The 19356-nt window shown below is 31.2% G+C and overlaps 1 protein-coding gene across 1 annotated transcript; it reads left to right on the top strand.

Moving 5' to 3' along the window:
• Window positions 1–1875: 1875 nt before the first annotated feature.
• Window positions 1876–11168, top strand: LOC128162144 (fucolectin-5-like). Its single transcript, XM_052825336.1, has 3 exons — window positions 1876–2167; window positions 10200–10427; window positions 10957–11168. Exons 1-3 carry the CDS (start codon window positions 1876–1878, stop codon window positions 11166–11168), a joined length of 732 nt encoding a protein of 243 aa, XP_052681296.1.
• Window positions 11169–19356: the final 8188 nt, after the last annotated feature.

Here is a 19356-nt window from a genome sequence, read left to right as displayed (position 1 = left end):
AAAGGAAAGACATCAAAAAATTATTGTCATGGATTCAATTCAGATCCATGAAAAAAATAAGAACAACGTTTTGATGATAGTGAAACTGAATGTAAAAAAAAGACAACAAATCATCCCCCAGAAGGAGCGGGAAAATAGAGGCGAAATCGAATCAGGAAACAGCATCGTTGAAAGAAAATATATTTTTTTAACATTACACTTGTACTCCTGTATAGTAGTATAATTTTAGGATGTGAAATCTTTGACGAATTCACAAAGCAATTTCTTCTCCTTGAACTAAAGAAAATTTATTGATAGGAATTTTATCGAGAACTTGAAAGATACTGTAGAATCATCAAAATTCATGGGGGTGACTTTTCGTGGATTTCTTAAATTGTACATGTTTGTGGAGACGTAATTTCGTGAATTCTCATATTTATAAACGGAGTAACGACTTTATAACTCTTATTAATTCGTGGAGAATGTAAATTCGTGGATGAGAGGTACCCACGAATTCCACAAAAATTGAGCCACCACGAAATCTAATGATTCCACAGTACGCTGGAAGTAAGATATCAAATCTATAAACCAGGTATGTAACTTTTTTAGGTTTACATTAAGCGTAAGTATTAATAAATTGTGGTGTGTATTAAATATAAGCGATAAGACTTCTTGGACTTAGCTAATACAAGTACTAATTCGTCAGAAAAAATCGTAAGTATTAGTTCAAAAAACCAAATGACAGTATATCATCAATATTTCTGTATTTTTACATGCAGTTAGTCTTATATCAAATAAAGTATATTAAAACAGTTATTGAAGGTATCCGCTTGTGTGAACTTCCATCCCGAATTTCAATGCAGATGCTATGTATTAAAATCTTAGAAGTCATTACATTTCATTTTGATAAAAAAAAAAACACATTTGTAATAAACTCGCAAAAAATGTCGATCCAAGCCCTCTCCAATTTTTTTTTTCTCACATCCATACTACATTTATGTATTTTAGCATACTTTAAGGTATTCGATCCATAATATCCCCAGATTCAATGACTCTGGAGGCATAACATATATGTATGGGCTTAGTACTCAGTATACTTGGACAACATTTTCATTTTTAAGTATCAGTATGTAGGCGTGGAATGTGTCCTAATAAATGACCTTTTCTTGTTCTTGAAGAGTTGCCCCCCCCCCCTTGATTTTAATATATTAAAATCAATCTTAAAAAATATATATGGTATAAAATTAATTTTTGTACTCCTTATGTTTAAATTCATCTTTTAACCAAAGCATTTATTGATATACCTAGTACTGTGGTTTCATCAATATTCGTTGAATACCAATTTTCGTGGATTTCGTTGTTAAGTTGATCCACGAAATTTAATGTTCATTGAAGTTCAATTTCAACTAACAATTTGTATTGATAGGATCATTGGCCACGAAATTACGTATCCTTGAAACTGTGGTTTTCAGAAAATGCACGAAATTTGATACCCACGAAAATTAATGAAACCACAGTATTTACTTTTTTATTTTAAAAATGTGCTTGTCGCCATATATCTTAATGCAATCTTCATTAATATTTACTGCCTAGTTTATAATACATTTTTGAAATTTCTCTCGGTAAATCTTTTTATACTCTAAAAAGCTTTGAATTAAAATTAGCGTATTTAATACATGGTGGATATTCCGGGTTAGAAAAATTAGGTTCTAATATGGGTCGAATACCTTAAGTGATCCTACTATGAATACTAAAAGTATACAGATAAAATGACTAGGATAATGATTGGAGCGTCCTCATGATTGATTAAAATATGGCGACCTTATAAGCAGCAACACATTCACCATTTCCAAGTTCAAGAATAGAATTCGATCAAACCGCATTCAATTCTTAATTATGTTGTTTTGTTCGGATAAGAGTTTCCTATTTTGTTTTCTCTGTTTATCAACGTCGTTCTCGGATTCTTCAGTGTCTGTATATTTTAAGAGAAAAACAAATCTGTATTTCAGAAGAGAGATTGCCGTCATTCCAGATTATGTACTGAGTTTGACAGAATGTGCAATGAAATGTGTTTGCAAAAATAAATGTGTTTCATTCTTTTACAACCACTTAGATTTCTGTTGTCAGCTGGGAGGGAAAACATACGTGTCTTTTGCTGATAGCAGCACAGACCCATGGAAATATTACGGTAAGGATCACTAACCTACAAAATGAGGACACTCACGTTTGTAATATAATACATGTATATAAATGATTAGTGAAAATACTCCAAGCTGAAGGGGAAAACATAACATTGCAGTGTAAAATTATTTCTCAATGAATTATTTTGATTTTTCTTACACATCAGAATTAGAGTGATGTTCTACAAGATATATAATTTTTGCGGCCACTTTCTTATCTTGCAAGGGAGATATTTTTATATAGATTACCACCCTTTTCTGGCATTATGATTTTTTTTTACAATTTCATTTTTCTGAGATAACTATTTAATTTGAATGAATTAATGTGAATTTGATACACATTTATCAACCTTACCATATGCTCTGTAATATATACAAATTTCACAGGCACTTTCTTGGCTTTCAACAGAAATACTAGAATACGAATAGCCCTAACTCTATATTTGGAATTAAAACTGTTTTGTTTTGTTTTGTTTACAACTTCTGATTTGAAACATAAAAAAGTAATAAGTTCTTTGCTTTCATTTATGAACATTAATTAAGTAATAATCAGAGTATATCTATGATTATTTTAACCACCCATCCTTTTGTACATATAGAATGCATTTTTAAAATTAAGAACGTTAAAATTCTCCCATCCTACGTACGTTTAATTAGGAAATTTTACATATTACATGTACATCTGGTCAATCTTACAAAAATGTCAGCTTACCAAATAAAAACTGAGAAAGTGGGAGGGATACAAATCAAAATTGAGATGTCTTCTTTACCACATCTATGAATTGTATAAACGATAAAAACAACTTGACCTCCATTTATGTTTATAACTTATTACTATATACAATATAATTACTGTCTCCTGGTCCACGAAATGAACGTCCTGCCTACCCTTAAGGCACAACGGAGCTCTTTCCTTCAAAATGTGTCCTTTTGTTTTTGTCGTTGGTGTTGTAGCCATTTCCATTGTAAACTTTTTCAATTTTCATCTTTACTAGAACCAATGGCTCAGTTCATACTAAGCTTTATACAATGTCGGATGTTGCAATATTCGATCTTTTCCATTTGTGTTGTATAAATTTTTATATGTATTTCATAACTTTTATTTAAATTCTATCCTTTTTTATTTGGATTGTATGGTTTTCACTTGTATCCTATATCTTCCTTTTGTATTCTTTAATTTTCATTTGTATTATACAAATTCTATTTGTATTGTATAATTTCCATTGCATTGTTATTTTTCATTTGTGTTATATACTTACGATTTTTTTTTTTGCTTTGATGCAAAGGGTTTAATGGGCTAAATACATGATTGTATTATCCTTTATCGAATTGGGTAGTGATCAGGTTTCTGAATGGTTTACACCATTTAAACTATTAGGTCCGTGATCATAATAAATTTCTTGATAAAAATAACACAGAAAGACGACAAATTGCAAATTACCAAAAACATCTTGCAAATTACCCCGCTTCAATACAAGTGAGAATGATACAAAACCAATAGAATGCTTCATAATGAACCAATACATCTATATACAATATATGAGAACAATACAAATTTAAAAAAAACATACAATGCAAATAATTTTTTATCTAATTTTTCAGATACTAGTAGTTGATAATTTGTTATTGTCATTTTTTCATACGTATACAATACAAATGAGAAAAAAATTTACAATACAAATGAAAAATTTTACATTACAAATGAAATTTGTCCAATACATATGAAAATATCCAATACAAATGTACAAGTATAAAATAACATGAAATTTATACTCGTACAGTTAAAATAAAAACAATATCAATAGTAATGAAAAATCATAGATTACAAATTGAAATTATATAACTTGAATTTTAAAAAATGTAAATACAAATTTTAAAAAATATACAATACAAATTCAAAATATCAAATATTGCAACGTTTGACATGCCACAAAACTTGGCACAAAATATTTTTAAGAAGAGGGATTTCAAAAGCTAGGTCCCGTGTAAAGGGAAGATTATAAGAAAAGAAGGAATATAAGATGGAGTCTCTTTTTTTGAAGGACCAAATAGCCTGAAACATCCAACTTTAACATAAAATTTTCAAAAGTATATACAAGTTTGTTCAAATCACGACCCTCGGGGGTAGTGGAGTGCCTTAGCTGGGGAATGATAGATATATAGGAAACTCTTAGGAAGTGAGTAGCTACAGCTGTAGTAGTGTTTCATGTGTTAAATTATCATCTTCAATATAATCTTATAACTCCCCCACCCCCCTCCCCCGTGACTCTTTCCGACGAACCCAAAGTGTGAAAAGCGATATACTCAATATGAAATTTGGTATAATAGTTTTCTTGTTAAATATTCCCACAATTATGGCATTTCGGTTCTTCAGATATAATTTCTGAACCACTGAGGTCTTGATTTAAACGAACTTAAATCTACCATGCATCAGAAAGCTAATGATAAGTTTAGGTATAATAAGCTTTCTGGTTCCTGACAAAAGTTTTTGAAAATATCTTGCCCTATTTTCATTTTTTACTAATAAGGTCACCTTTGAAAGAGACCAGGCACTTCGTTTAAGCTAATTTGAATGTCCCAATGGTTCTAAAGACCAATATAAAAAATATAAAAAGAGGCTCATTGAACCAATAGTATTGCATTTATGAAAGATTGTGGAAATAGATGCAAGTGAGAAAGATTGGAACTACGTGCAGGTGGCTGTGAAATATTTTTTAAAGATATTATCTTTTTTTAATTATGCTTTCAAAAACACCATGAAATTGAACATTTCACCAAATCTAATCAGAAAGCTTTGGTAACAAGATACATTTGAAATCAAATAAAATTAATTCAATCTACGTGCTGCTAAAGAAGTGGATTATAATTATTTCTTTTTGATTTGTTTGTTTCAAATCGATTAAAACAATTTCAAACAGACTACAAATACACGTAAATTAATCTTTGTATTTGATCTCATTTTGATTCTTGTTTAATTCATCGTATGCTCCTACTGCAAATTAGGTACTTAAGAAAATCTATTGAATATGTTTATTGTTTATTCTCGATTTCAATCAACTGAGGTTAATTAATTGTGTAGTGGTCTGTGTAATTGTCTTTTTTGAGTACTCTTTTCTAGAACATTCCTTAGTTAGGCTAAGCGAAGTAGCATTACAGAATTCAATACTCACTAATATTTCCAAAAAATTGACTGACATTGACATCTACTGTACATTGACTGTATCTCACTGTACCTTACACTTTCCTCCACTGTACCCCACCGTATGCCACTATACAGTCCTACTGACTTTCACTTTACCCCCACTGAACGCCACTGTACAGGGCATTAACCAACACTGTACCCCACTGAACGCCACGGTACAGGGCATTAACCAACACTGTACCCCACTGATCATGAACGCTACTGTACAGGGCATTGACCAGCAATGTTCTCCTATATATGCCACTGTACAGGGCACTGACCATAACTGTACCCCACTGTAGGGCACTGACCAGCATTGTACCCCACTGTTGGCAACTGTATCATTTATTTGAAAAATAAACTCTTTCTCAAAATCTTCAGTATATTTTCTTGGATATTTGTTTTATTATAATGTATATAGCACTAACATTATATACATATTAATTTGATTTATTTTATCATTTATTTATTTTTATTGTTGTTGAATGTTACGATCACAAAATACTGATATGTTCTTTATGACAATTTCCCTAGCTAGAAGATGAAAATTCGGAATTTTACACTGTGAATCTGATTTTCAAAAAATGCATGAACTTTTATGTAATCATGTTTATTTTGTAAACTACCGGTCATTGCATCATAAGAATAGGGAAACGCCGAATATCCGTTTTTTGAGTGTCACAAAATTTACGAAAATGGGGAAAACATGAAGCATTTTGAATTTGCTTCAGCCAATTTTTGCGATTTTAAAAGTTTCTTATGGAAAATAGTATAAGACATGATTTCTACGTATTCAATATTATGCAATTTGACAGGGATCGCAAAAAAGCCAAAATAAGATCATCGCGAAAATTACCGGATATACGGTATACCTCCTTACCAGAAAGGTTACATAATTATTTCTTTTTGTTGATGGAAAGCCCTCGTTTAAATGATCGTGCTGTTAATTCGATATATCTCGTTGACTGTGCTTAAGCTACTGAAAAAAAAAACCAGAATCCAAGTATTAAAAATATGACTGCACGCTTGATTACATAGGCACATGTTGTAGATAGCATCTGAGTTCCTTACTCACATGTTTATTTATTTATTTATTTATTTTTTTATTAAAATATCATATTTTAATTATACGTTGTAAAATGTCGTGTTTTACAAAATAACGCTTACAGCAGTGTACATTATTAACTTTGAACATAATCAATGATATATTAAGCGCTGTAATCTTAAGCTAGAAATAAAAGGATCGAAATTTTGGAAGGTTGTACATAATACCTGTAGCTGTTTTCTTGAAATATCGTTAATTTTATAGAGCATCTTTTTACTTTTAAATTTTACAGTCAAATCTGTGTTGGAAGTGGCAGTTGTGATGCTGTGAGGGGATTTGATTTTGCTTTTACCTTTCCGACTCAGGGCTTCAAATCTTAGCACTAGAAGAGAGAGAGAGAGAGAGAGAGAGAGAGAGAGAGAGAGAGAGAGAGAGATTAGAAATCGATTTGGTTAAGAAATTTATTAATTTTTATCTGCTTCTTTTTATATCGATTGTTTTTCTTATTTCTCAGTTTCATCTTTTTTCGACTAATGCTGTGATAAATTTGCTAAGTTGCCAAATAAAATAACTTGCATCTTACAAATGTAGCATGGTTAATAATCCCCTCTTTTCCCGAATCCACTCGATATCTAAGTTATGTCTATAAACGATCCGTGTTCATTAATCGGTTTATAAAATGAGAAATTCATGAATTTTGACCCTGATGCTAATCACTAAGCATACATAACAAATATTTGAAAGTCCGTCATTAGTTCCAGCAATCATTTGGGGTTTTTTTTACCAGTGCGTAAATCAAGGGGGCCTGGCTGTTAAGATTTAAGGTATCCCACTCCTCAATGTTGTTGTATCAAGATTTTCTTGAGAAGTATATCATTGAAATCTGTAGACAAAACAAACTTAAAAAATACAAAGATAATGGGGGATTAGTATCCATCCCTCTGAGTTATGGCCCATTTAATTTTACCTTTTTGCACCTAAAATGCAATTTCATCCTGATTAGGATTTGTTGTCAGAATTTTTGATTAAGCAAACCTATTTCTTCAAATATTGTTTTTAATTACGCACAATGGTCACACTGAATAGAGGGATTACGAAAAAAAATTGTACAAAGCTGCATAATTTTTTTTGTGACCTTTTTTCAGTTAAAATAGACAATTTCAATAATAGTTACAATTTGATTTGAAATAAAAACTTTTTGAATATCAAGAATTTTATAAGATTAATCCAGTTTGCCTAAATATGTATTCAGTATCATTTTGACATAATATAACATGGGGGTCAGTGATGTCAAATTTTAGATATAGGGCTTCAAAGGTAAAATTCTCGCAAAATTTGGCTTAAAAAAATTCAGACATGTTCTATAAATATGCATGATTTTATGCTTTACGGCTATCACATTCTCAAGATTTGTTTTTGTACATGTCACACAGAACCTATATAATATGTTACAAACCTATCAAATGTTAAAAATGTGAATAATGAATAAAGTATAATAAAAAGAAAAGTATATTGAAAATTCATAAAATTGCTTGTTTCTGTAATTTTCGTCTAAAAAGCCTTCCGCACGAAAAAATAGTTCCCCAAAAAACTTGCTTGTTTCTTGAATTCAAATGGATTTTCTTTATGAATGTTGTGTAATTATGAAATAATAATCTATCTGTGATGATTAAATAAATAAAATCATATTCATTTTAACTATAATGATCATCTGCGCAATGAAATCAAAACATGAGGAGTGAGATACCTTAAACGTTTGAAAACGCAATAATACAAATCAATTTTTGTGAAATACCATTACTGTCAAAAATCATTTTTACTATCTTTTTTCTACTCTAAAAAAAATGTTATCAATTGCAACAGACAATGATATGAACTTGTGATTTAAATGAAAATTGTAGTTCATTCATTTCTAAAAAGCTAGCTAATAGGTTTCATATGTTTACCTATAACCTCATAGCTGCATGCTTTACTTGTTCAAAGTCAAGCGTATTTGAAATTGTTCAATAGAGGAGTTGTTTTGTTGGGGTTTTTTAAAGCAACTGTAAGGCGAATTCATTTTAAACATCATCGTACAGTTAATCAGAAAGTCATTAGTATTCCATCCTGTTAAATATTGCAAAAATACCTCATGCATTAAGATACAAAATCGATAAACTATTTAATTATGTTGCTGCTGAATCAATGTTTATTCATGTATATTCCCCATTTCCTCAAACTTAATTCATTATTCATGAAAGTGAACCCTGCGTGGGTTTCGACAATTTATTGTGTATAGAGATCATTCGCCCATTCAAGTAAAAGGTTTCGGTATATCTAGGCGTATATGTTGGTTGTTCGTTACGCACGACCAGATAAGCTTAATTGCTTAACTCGTAATACTAAACATCTCTCTTAAATGCCCAGAAAGTTGTCATGACAATTTTATAAGTTATAAAGCATATTCTAAGGTTGATATATGAATTTTGTTTTAATTTTATTGACAGTTTTTTATGTGCCATCACATTTTGTAAATTTAGAATCAAAAACTTCAAAATGTGAAGTGCTGATTTCAGCAATATTTTGATAAAAATTATGATATTACAATGTAAAAGAGCCAATGCTGTAAACATTTTGAAATTTGTTTTCGTTCTCAAAATTAATGAATATGATTTGCAAATAAATTCCATCAAAAGAAATAATTATTACAGAAAATTGAAATTGTTAAAAAAAAATTCATAAAGCCAGAAAAGGGGGATAGTTCCTATCAACATTTTTTATTTGCAAGGTAAGAAGGTAGTCATGAAAATAATATAGGTGACAGTGGACATCTTATTATAAATATGTTTAAAAAAGCAAAGAAAATTCATTGAAAAATAATTTTACACAGCAAACCCTTGTTCCCCTTAATGCATATATCATTGGCTTTTTGTAAAGACTTTGTACAGCCCAGAAAACTGCGACTAAATTTTTTTCTTAGTGTAAGAAGCAATATCATATCCACTCTGGCCCCACCGTTCATAAAGTTTTAAATTACTCGATCAACTCAGTCCTCAACTTAAGTGCAAAAAATTATTGAAGTTTAAAACTAAGGCTGGGTAAGGTACGTTTGTGACAGTTGATGACGTCAGAGCTGATTTTACATCATTGATTCAGAGCGTTGTTAAAATCTTTAATTAAAGGATAAGTGAATAATGATAATTATTAATTGTTAATTCTGCTTACCTGAATGATCATTATACCATCGTGTGAATATAGTTAGCATGTATCTTTTATTCTTTTGTTCATTTTATTATTTTTTTGAAACGTTCAACTGTGTATTCATAATGAATTACCTTGATTTGTGATCTTAGATTTCGTTGTATAATTTAAACGTTTTTGAGCAAACTTATCGGGTTGGAAAAAGCAATTAATCAAGAAGTTTATTTTGTATAGTTCAACTTAATTACTGTGGAATTATTAAAATTCGTGGGGGCCATTTTTCGTGGATTGCTTAAATTTTACAGGTTTGTGGGGACGTAATTTCGTGTATTTTCGTATACATGTATACAAGAGGAATATGCCTTTATAGCCCTAATTTATTAATTCGTGGGGAATGTTAATTCGTGGATGAGAGGTACCCACGAATTCCACGAAAATTGAGCCACCACGAAATCTAATGATTCCACAGTATTCAATCATTGTTAGTATTTAAAAAAAACCAGTTGCTGTAATTTCAATTATTTTAGTTTGTTGCTTTTGATTTTACAATGTTTGTAAAATTCACATATATGCAGTTTTCAAAGCAGTTCCTCTCATTCTGAAACTCATTGAAACGGAGTTTCATTTTTTACAGAAAGGCAAATGACGAACGTTGCTTCCTTTAAGTTGGTGTCAATGAGTTCCGAGTGGAATCCACCCCACCATTCCCCGTCTTATGCCGTTGATGACCAAGTTCTGAATACTCTAAATGGCGCTAAGTGTGCATGTACACAGAATGATTTTACCCCTTGGATGGTCATTGACTTGGAAAACACTTTTGATGTAAACTACGTTACTTTATTCAACAGGATCGACACCTTGGGTAATATATTTTTATTATATAGTGAAGCCTCGCTTGTTTTGACACATTTTGGCGTTTGGTTTTCTAATTTACGGCATCGAATGGCATTCAGATATCACATGACTGGTTATGTATGTGTAAGTGAAAGTGAAAGTGGTAGCACTTTCGGTCTAAAGATAAAATATTTATTTTTACGTTAATACATTTTTTTTGTGATTCCTGAAATTAATTGCAAATGTAAAGAAATTATATAAAGATGTAGACAACCAGTCATATAAACAATTAATATATCTTCTTTTTTTAGTTTGAGATGATACTGCTCAGTGTTTTAGAAAGAACCATTCATTTGATAGATAAAAACCAGTGCAAAAAACAGACTGAGCTAAATTTTTTAAAAAAGATGTAAAATAGAATTCGTTGAAATAGAAATGCTATTTTCAATTATATTAAAAAAACCACTTAGCATGAAGTATGAAGTATCGACTCGGAGGTATTGCTACAGTATTTTGATGTCAGGTACAATTTAATGTTTAGAGGTTTTTCCTTCCAGGTGAACGTCTGCAGCAAGTGACTGTTTATTTGGGTGAGGACTCTGGTTCGTTTTCTGTCACATGTGGGACTTTCACAGGCCCAGGTGAAAATGCTGAAGTTATACATATTGTATGTAACAAACCAGCAACTGGGCGATTTGTGAAGATTCAAATGAACAATTTTCAGCGAAATAGGTATCTTACACTGTGTGAAATTAGAATTTTGGTATAGAACAATTTACTTGGAACAAAACTGGATTCTCTTTGTTGATATTGCTGTTATTGTTCTTTTCCGTTAATTTAAAAAACAATAAAGAACCAGATCAAATCTAAACTCATTTTTTTTCTGCTAGCGTAAATAAATATCAGACAGTTATTGTTGATATAATATTTTTTTTTTTTTTTTTTATAAGTTGGGTGTAGAATTTTTTGAAGCAACATGAACCATATCAAAAATTTTACATTTATATTTGACCTCTTAGCACAGCTGATCAAAGAGTAGGAACAGTAGTCGTTTATTTAAGAAAAGTTTTGTACTACTTATATTACAGTTCAAACCTTAAATCGCATAACAAAAACGATTTTATTTAAACGCATTAAGACACATGCATGCTTTCTTTATGTCTATTGGAAACATTAATTACAGCAATTGACAAACATGAACTAATTTATTATCAATATGTTAAACATTCACCAGACCACATGTAGACTTACGATGAACTTAAAATGGAACTTGCAAATCGTAGAACTTCGTGCACCCCTTTAATAGTTTACGATTACCGTTTTTGTTGGACAACTCAATTTTGAGTCAAAATTACATCGACGTTGTTAATTTTTAACTTTTACAATGAGCAGTTGGAAGTTAACGGAAATGCAATGGATGGTTTTAAGACGTACTTGTATACAGAACCGCCCAGACCCCACCTAACACCAGAGTATACCCAAACTAAACCCCGGTTTTACTTTCGTGGTTTCTTTGGGTCTGCATTTTTGAAAATCTGCGTCCACTCGGGGACATTTTGGACGAGCACTGTAGACTTCAAAGAAAACCCTTAGAGGTGTTGTATATCCATCGCTTTCTACGTATTGCTCAAGCTCAATACAGCAATTGAAAACAAAATAACAATACAATATAAATAATAAAAATCTTACATGTCTTTAAAAGTAAAAAGTATTTTTGTCAACCAAATTTTACCATATATATATATAATACATAAGCATTTGCAAGAGAAACACCTTATTGATTAAGCAATGAAATAGAACAACAAATTGCGATTATTAGTTTTATTAAGGTTAAATGTTCCTTTGCTAATAAATCTGCTTTATTTTTTATTTTTTTGGATTCGGTACATTGATTTTCATGAAAGATAATATCTATATATTTAAATGAAACAGAGTTAAAGTAATGAAGCGCTGCTAGATTTTTCAAAAATTGATAAAATATCTAATCATTAGATAAAAAAAATAGACAAAGTAATTAGATATGGCGATTTGACTATCGCAGCATAAAATAGAAAAATATGAAATGGATTTTAAAATGATGCATGTAAGTTACATTTGTATATTCATGGTCAATTCATATATAATAAAAAAAAATTAAGCACTCCTTTTTAGCACTTTCTTGTATAGTTGTAACAAAATCTCTCCAATCAGTAAGAGTTATCTTTCTCATCCTAGAATATTGAATGTTTTATATACAGTAAAAAAGAAAATGCCTTTGGTTTAATTTTTCAATAAATGGAAATTAACACTTTACACATTAATGGTACAATGCTAAAATGTTTTACCATTATATTATTATTTTTTTATTTTCGGATATACTGCGTCAGAAGTTTATCTTAAACCCTTTCGATCCGATTTTCTATCAAATTTTATGAACATTTAAACGACGGTTATGCTAAGTGTGTGCATGATAAAAGATTTCTATCACTGTCCCAAATTAGAATTTCAGATCAAATACTGATTTTAAAAAAAAAATTGTAGAAGGTGGTCATCCCTTCCCCCATTTTACCTCATACAATACATCATTTATTTATTGCTAGCGCTCTCGAGCGCTAGCAACTACGCTAGTCTTTTTCACTGAAATACCCATGCTCGACTCCATAGTAGTGGATTCTGGCATGCGCGGATCTAGAGGGGGGGGGGGGGGGGTCGGGGGGGTCCCGACCCCCCCTGGAAAATGAAAATTTATTAAATTTACATAGTAAAATATGCCTCGGACCCCCCCTGGCAAACACAATTATCCTTCGGACCCCCCCTGGAAAAATCTTCTGGATCCGCGCATGTCTGGGAATATCGTACTTCTATAGACAAACTGTACCATTTGAATTTCGTTTAATATTAAGTTTTGTGTTTGATTGTAAATGTCAAAAAGTAACAGAAGCTTAGGTCTTATAATGCAAAGTTATTTTAAATGTTATAATAAAAAGCTTGTCTTATCTTAAATTCCTTCAAGCTCGAAAAGCAACCTCAGATATGTTTTCCGAGCTTGCCGGAAAGGCCCGAGAATATACGATTGCTACAATACATTACCAATTGTTCTTGAAAATGTTCACCTCGAAATTGAAATTACAGTAGATATATAATGATTAAGGCACAGTCAATAAGCTATGCCATTGCCGATGTGAAGCTCACTCTAGAATCACAATTCTATATCTTAATCGATTCAGAAATTTAAATTAATGTTTTCGAAATCTGCTTCTGTGTTTTATGATGGCTACAGCGCTAGCTCACCAATCTTTTTAAAAGATAAGCATAAATAGACTCAATCGCAACTTCTCGGGCTTAACATCACCGGATGTTAGAATTTTATACAAAATGGAGTCGCTTGCCATTAAAAGTAACTATCGGCTAGACAGCCTTGTATGTCGCTTCTGTGGTATATTTTAGGGTATATAGTTGACTTTGCTCACATCTCAACAGATCCTAAAATGTGTTGTATTGATATCAAGTTTTATGAAAAGGGGGGTTGAAGGTGGTCATCCCTTCCCCCATTTTACCTCATACAATACATCATTTATTTATATAGACTCAATCGCAACTTCTCGGGCTTAACATCACCGGATGTTAGAATTTTATACAAAATGGAGTCGCTTGCCATTAAAAGTAACTATCGGCTAGACAGCCTTGTATGTCGCTTCTGTGGTATATTTTAGGGTATATAGTTGACTTTGCTCACATCTCAACAGATCCTAAAATGTGTTGTATTGGTATATCAAGTTTTATGAAAAGGGGGGTTGCCATGGACGCCAAGGTAATACATTCGAGGTGTTTTTCCGAGCTTGCCGGAAAGGGCCGAGAAGTAAGGTTCACTACCAATCGACTGTGGTATAAAAATTTATGAAACTTAAGGTAATGATCCATACGTCACAAAACAACGTCTGACGTAATTCACGCGTTATTACATGTACGTCTTTTCCGTGCCCGATCTAATCGAGACCTAACGCTAAAAGGTGTACATGTGTTTCAAAACAAAAAAATCAAGCTGACCTAGAAATTAATTCAAAACAAATCTATTAAAAATCCTGAAAACTGCAATCAATTAGCCTATTACTCAGCGAAATGAGAAATTGACTGGGTTGTGTCGATTGAGTACTCGTTTTGAAAATACATACCGCTTACTTTTGTCCTGCATAAACATCAATTCATTACAAGGTTGAACTTAATCCAATTCTTTGAACGTTAATCCCTGAAGATGCATAAACATCCTGACCGAGATCTATATTCCAGTGCATAAGGGAGATAAATACACAAGGGGAAATAATTTGACTTATTTCATCTATATTCTATATTCGCTTAGCAACGAGCATAGATATATTTTCCCCACAAAAAATGTTTTTAGAATTAAAATCATGCGCTTAAGAAAAGTTATTTCATTTTAAGAACAGTCTTTAAAACCAGTAAAAAAAAGTTGAATAGAGGTTTTGTCTTACAGACATATATCAGGTAGTTAGCATTATCCAAGCGTGGGACTGCAATTTCTAAATACCGATCTCGATCCATAATACTTACCGATATCCAAAGATACAATCTTTTGCGGACTAGATAATACAGATTGATCAACAGTTTGTTTAAATCATGTTTTCTATTTAACAATAATCTAAACATTTTTTTTAGAGTAATGAAATAATAAACCTATGCACAATTTAATTTTTACGGATCTTTTTTCAAAATATATATTTTAATGATTTTTACCCAAAATACGCCCATTGTGATCCTGAAAAGGCCGATCCCTTGGGTAATTTTATTTCCAATTGATTAAGGGCGTTAATGTGTAAATAATATCAAAATTTTAGAGAATTCTGTACGTAAATAAAATTATAAGAGCTTAAATTCTCTTTGAAAATTTATTTCATTTTATCTCATTTGTATGCAGATTTATCTATTTTCGATAAATAAGCAAGTGTAACATAAAAATTTTTGTTTTGAAATAATAATTCCTTTATTTTACATAGGATATAAGTCAAAAAATTATTTTGTGAAATTCTAATTTCAGGCTTAGGCTTATATTCTTTATGTATGAAAAAGCGCCATTTTCCGCAATCGGTTCTATTTTTAGCAACGACCCTAGCTTTTATAATACCGATGGACCACCCAGCAGGATAAAATTTGATGAGAACATATCCTCAGATACATGTTTGAAAAATATGAAAAAATTCTGCACGCATTTTATTTATCTAGTGGGGTATGGACCATTACCTTAAAAAAAGCCGCTAGAGTATGCATATTTGCATTTTTTATATCCAAACCATCTGCCCAATGGTTAACTCGCCATACACTTTCCGCCATGGTGTAAATTAGTTAAAACGCTTTCCTGGGCACCCTGTAGTGGAAAATATATAATTTTTATTAAAACTAAAATTGCGTCAAATTGTTCAATTTATTCGTTGACTTTTTTGTACCATCCAAAGATATCACATTCAAGGTATGAATATCTGCCCCCGATACATGATGAACCCGTCCTACACTTTTCGCCATGACGTTAATTAGTAAACCCGCGTTCTTGGTCACACCGTTCTGGAAAGTTCTAATCCATTCTCGCCAAAGATCGAGCTTCGCTAGCTCATCAAAACTAAAATCGCGCGTTCAGGAAGCGAGTTGTCTCATTTCATTTATACAGCATTTGTCAAATCTTAATTTCTATGTGTAATCCTAGTAAGTTCCTAATAGATATACTCACTGTTTACGTGATCATTCAATATTATTTCATTGCAAGGATATATATTTTATTGCTAAATCCCATTGACTTAGACTACTAAAACATGTCCACCACCTTGCTCTCATTTTTGCTATTTCGAGTTGGTTTATCGAAAATGAAAGTAGGTTTTTAATCATTTGTACAATAATTACTAATCAGATAAAACTCAACTATAGCTTTCGGACATCGTATAATAAGTGTTAAAATACCAAGGTGTAAGCAGTTACGCTGATGCAAGCAAAACTTAATTTATAAGTATAGATGCTTGTTTAATTTGACATATCCAGTAATTGATATGATCAAAATGCAGGGATTATATATATATATATATATATATATATATATATATATATATATATATATATATATATATATATATATATATATATATATATATGGAACTACAATTGGTCAGTGTGGTTGGCTATTTCCTTGCATAAGACCTAACGAGAAAGTCTGAAGCAAGCAAAGTACGTGTACCTGAAGAATTTAATGGTACTAATATTTTCCATCTCTGAGCACGATAGTCCACTACCAATATGTCAAAACGTTTAATTTCACGTGACAATGAATCGTTCGTTGCATGTCCAAGTCGGACAAAAAACAAATTAAGAGTTCATAAGATGAATAAATGTTCAGTGTTTTTAATGCGATAACCACATTTTTCACACAGCTGTCAATCTGATAAAAATGACTTCTTAAATTGGCTTTAAGATCGCTATTATTGTTTTAATTGTCTATCTTTCTCCGGGTTCCTTTTTTATGCTTTTTAACTTTTATGGTATCGTTATAGAATAGGGAATCATATTTTTGTTACACACAATGCAAAAACATTGATCTTTACAACTTCTAAAATTCGCAATTTTCATAATTTTTTGAAAGATCACTTTTCACTCGAGCTTTTGTCTGGGGGAACTGTTTGACTTATTTTCCGTTCATAATAAACTAAAACTTATCATACCGCCTTTCCTTTCAAATAGCTTTTTATTCATAACTGTAACTTTAACAGCAACAAAAAGCTATTCAAAATGGCCATAGCTCCATTAGCAATGATGAACATTTATTTATCCCTGATGATAATTATATGAAAATACGCTAAATAGTGACAATTCAAATATTTGTTTTGAATACATTTAAATGCAGACACGTGTTCATGTAGTTTTAATCTGGGTTTATAAATATTGAAATTTGTAATCTATTAATTGATATCCGAAAGATCAAATTATCTAAATCTTCATCATACATTGCTATTTTTTTTTCATTCTTTCATATGCTACTTAATGATACGCATGTAATAGGAAGAAAAGAAAGACACCAACAATTTCAAATAATCAAACAACAACAACAACAACAAAATATGATTTGTACATACAATTATAGTCTAGGTAAGTCTATGTGTATAAAATTTCTAATACATGTATATGAGATGAATTATGATTATTGAAAGATGTATAGTCTTAAACAGCATCGACATGTGCAAACAAATTAAATATCGCACGTTTTACATCTTCTAATTAATGAAAATCTCATTTGCGTTTTCAATGACGTCATATATCTATATATGATTGGACTATTTGCCGTCCTACACATATTCACCTCATTAGGTACTAATTAGGTACTAATTTTTTTTGTAAATAAGGCACTTGTTGAAATCTTTATATACATTTTTAATTTATACAACTGCATCAAGCTGATACATGTATGAAATGTCATGAAATACCGATTAAAAAATTGATTTTTTCTTTAAATGTTGTTTGCAAGTTTCTTGATTTCGTAGTGTTTATATAAGCAAAATTGCGCGACATTATACGTAAAATAATAAATTCATCCTAAGATGAACCACTCCATACTGCATAAACTACTGCGATAAAATGGCGTTAATTAATATATTGCTATTCAAAACACCTAAGAGCCAATCAAAGAAGGGAATCCTGTCACGTGGCCTTCAGTCCTTCATTGCAATCTTCATTAGTAAAAAATTTCTTGATAGAAATTTAAACAACTAAATGGAACACAGTCACGCTCGCACTCACGCACTACCACATACATGCGTACAAACGTGCATGCACGCACATACACGTACACACACGTGCAAATTTAAATACATTTAAGAGGGCTTGATGGTTGGGGCCATTTTTAGGCTATATACATCATCTTGGTGAAAGAGCTCTGCATGTATAAAGATGTAGAAAGAAGGTAAATAATTCGGGTTTTTTTTTATAATAATAATTTGTTTATGGTTGGATTTAAATAATTTCTTAAATTTTTAGGTACATCTGATGGGTAATATGTTGACCACTTAGCCTTTTATATATATATATATATATATATATATATATATATATATATATATATATATATATATATATATATATATATATATATATATATATATATATATATATATATATATATATATGCTCTGACACATGCACATTTGTTAAAAGAGAAAACGTAAAACAGTGGGTGTACTGTCGACCAGTCAATGCTGCCCACGACAAATCAACACATTACACAGTTACACATACACAAACACAATGTACATGCATGTACACTTACGCACAAACGCACGTACAAACGCACTATCATTTAATTAACAATTTTTGCCAGAAAACTTAGAAGAGTTATTGTACCATCAGACAATCACGCCTAAACAACATTTTTACAATAAAATGCTTTCTTTTGTGATTCATTCGGGATATGAAGGTAGCGACATTGCAGAAAAAATACATAACCCGTGTTAGTGAGTTATTTAAATCTTTTCTGCATTGATCGCTACCTTCATAACCCGAGTGAATCATCAAAGAAAGCATTTTATTGTTTATATTAACATCTTTCTTTTAGCTAATTGATAAATTGATTATGAAAAGTAAACTGTAGGTTTGGACCAATCGATAAACAGGGCGTGTCTATATCTGTCCTGTCAGTTTCTTATCAGTTTCAGCAGCTGTAGATTTCGACCAATCGATAAACGGGGCGTGTAGATTTCAGTCTGGCTGTTTCTATAGAGCTATGAATTAACTAAAGGTTTCCGTAAGAAATAGAGGGAATAATACGTTGTAGATGTAAATATACACAAATATACCCAAGTGTGTACAGTATACACACACACGCACGCACAATTAAACCCATATTTTTAACAGTTTTAGCCAGACAAAAGAGGAAAACACATAAGAGTGAGTGTACGGCCAGTCAATGCCGCCCGGCCTGATGGATGCGATCA

The sequence above is a fragment of the Crassostrea angulata genome, chromosome 9 (genome assembly GCF_025612915.1).
Source record: "Crassostrea angulata isolate pt1a10 chromosome 9, ASM2561291v2, whole genome shotgun sequence".
Classification (NCBI taxonomy): domain Eukaryota; kingdom Metazoa; phylum Mollusca; class Bivalvia; order Ostreida; family Ostreidae; genus Magallana; species Magallana angulata.
This window is presented reverse-complemented; position numbering and strand designations above follow the sequence as displayed.

Excerpts from the sequence above, each read along its gene's own strand:
- LOC128162144 (XM_052825336.1), top strand. The coding sequence starts at position 1,876 with ATGTTGTTTTGTTCGGATAAGAGTTTCCTATTTTGTTTTCTCTGTTTA. Across the intron at positions 2,168-10,199 it reads AGACCCATGGAAATATTACG|AAAGGCAAATGACGAACGTT; the intron begins GTAAGGATCACT and ends CATTTTTTACAG. Across the intron at positions 10,428-10,956 it reads CAACAGGATCGACACCTTGG|GTGAACGTCTGCAGCAAGTG; the intron begins GTAATATATTTT and ends TTTTCCTTCCAG.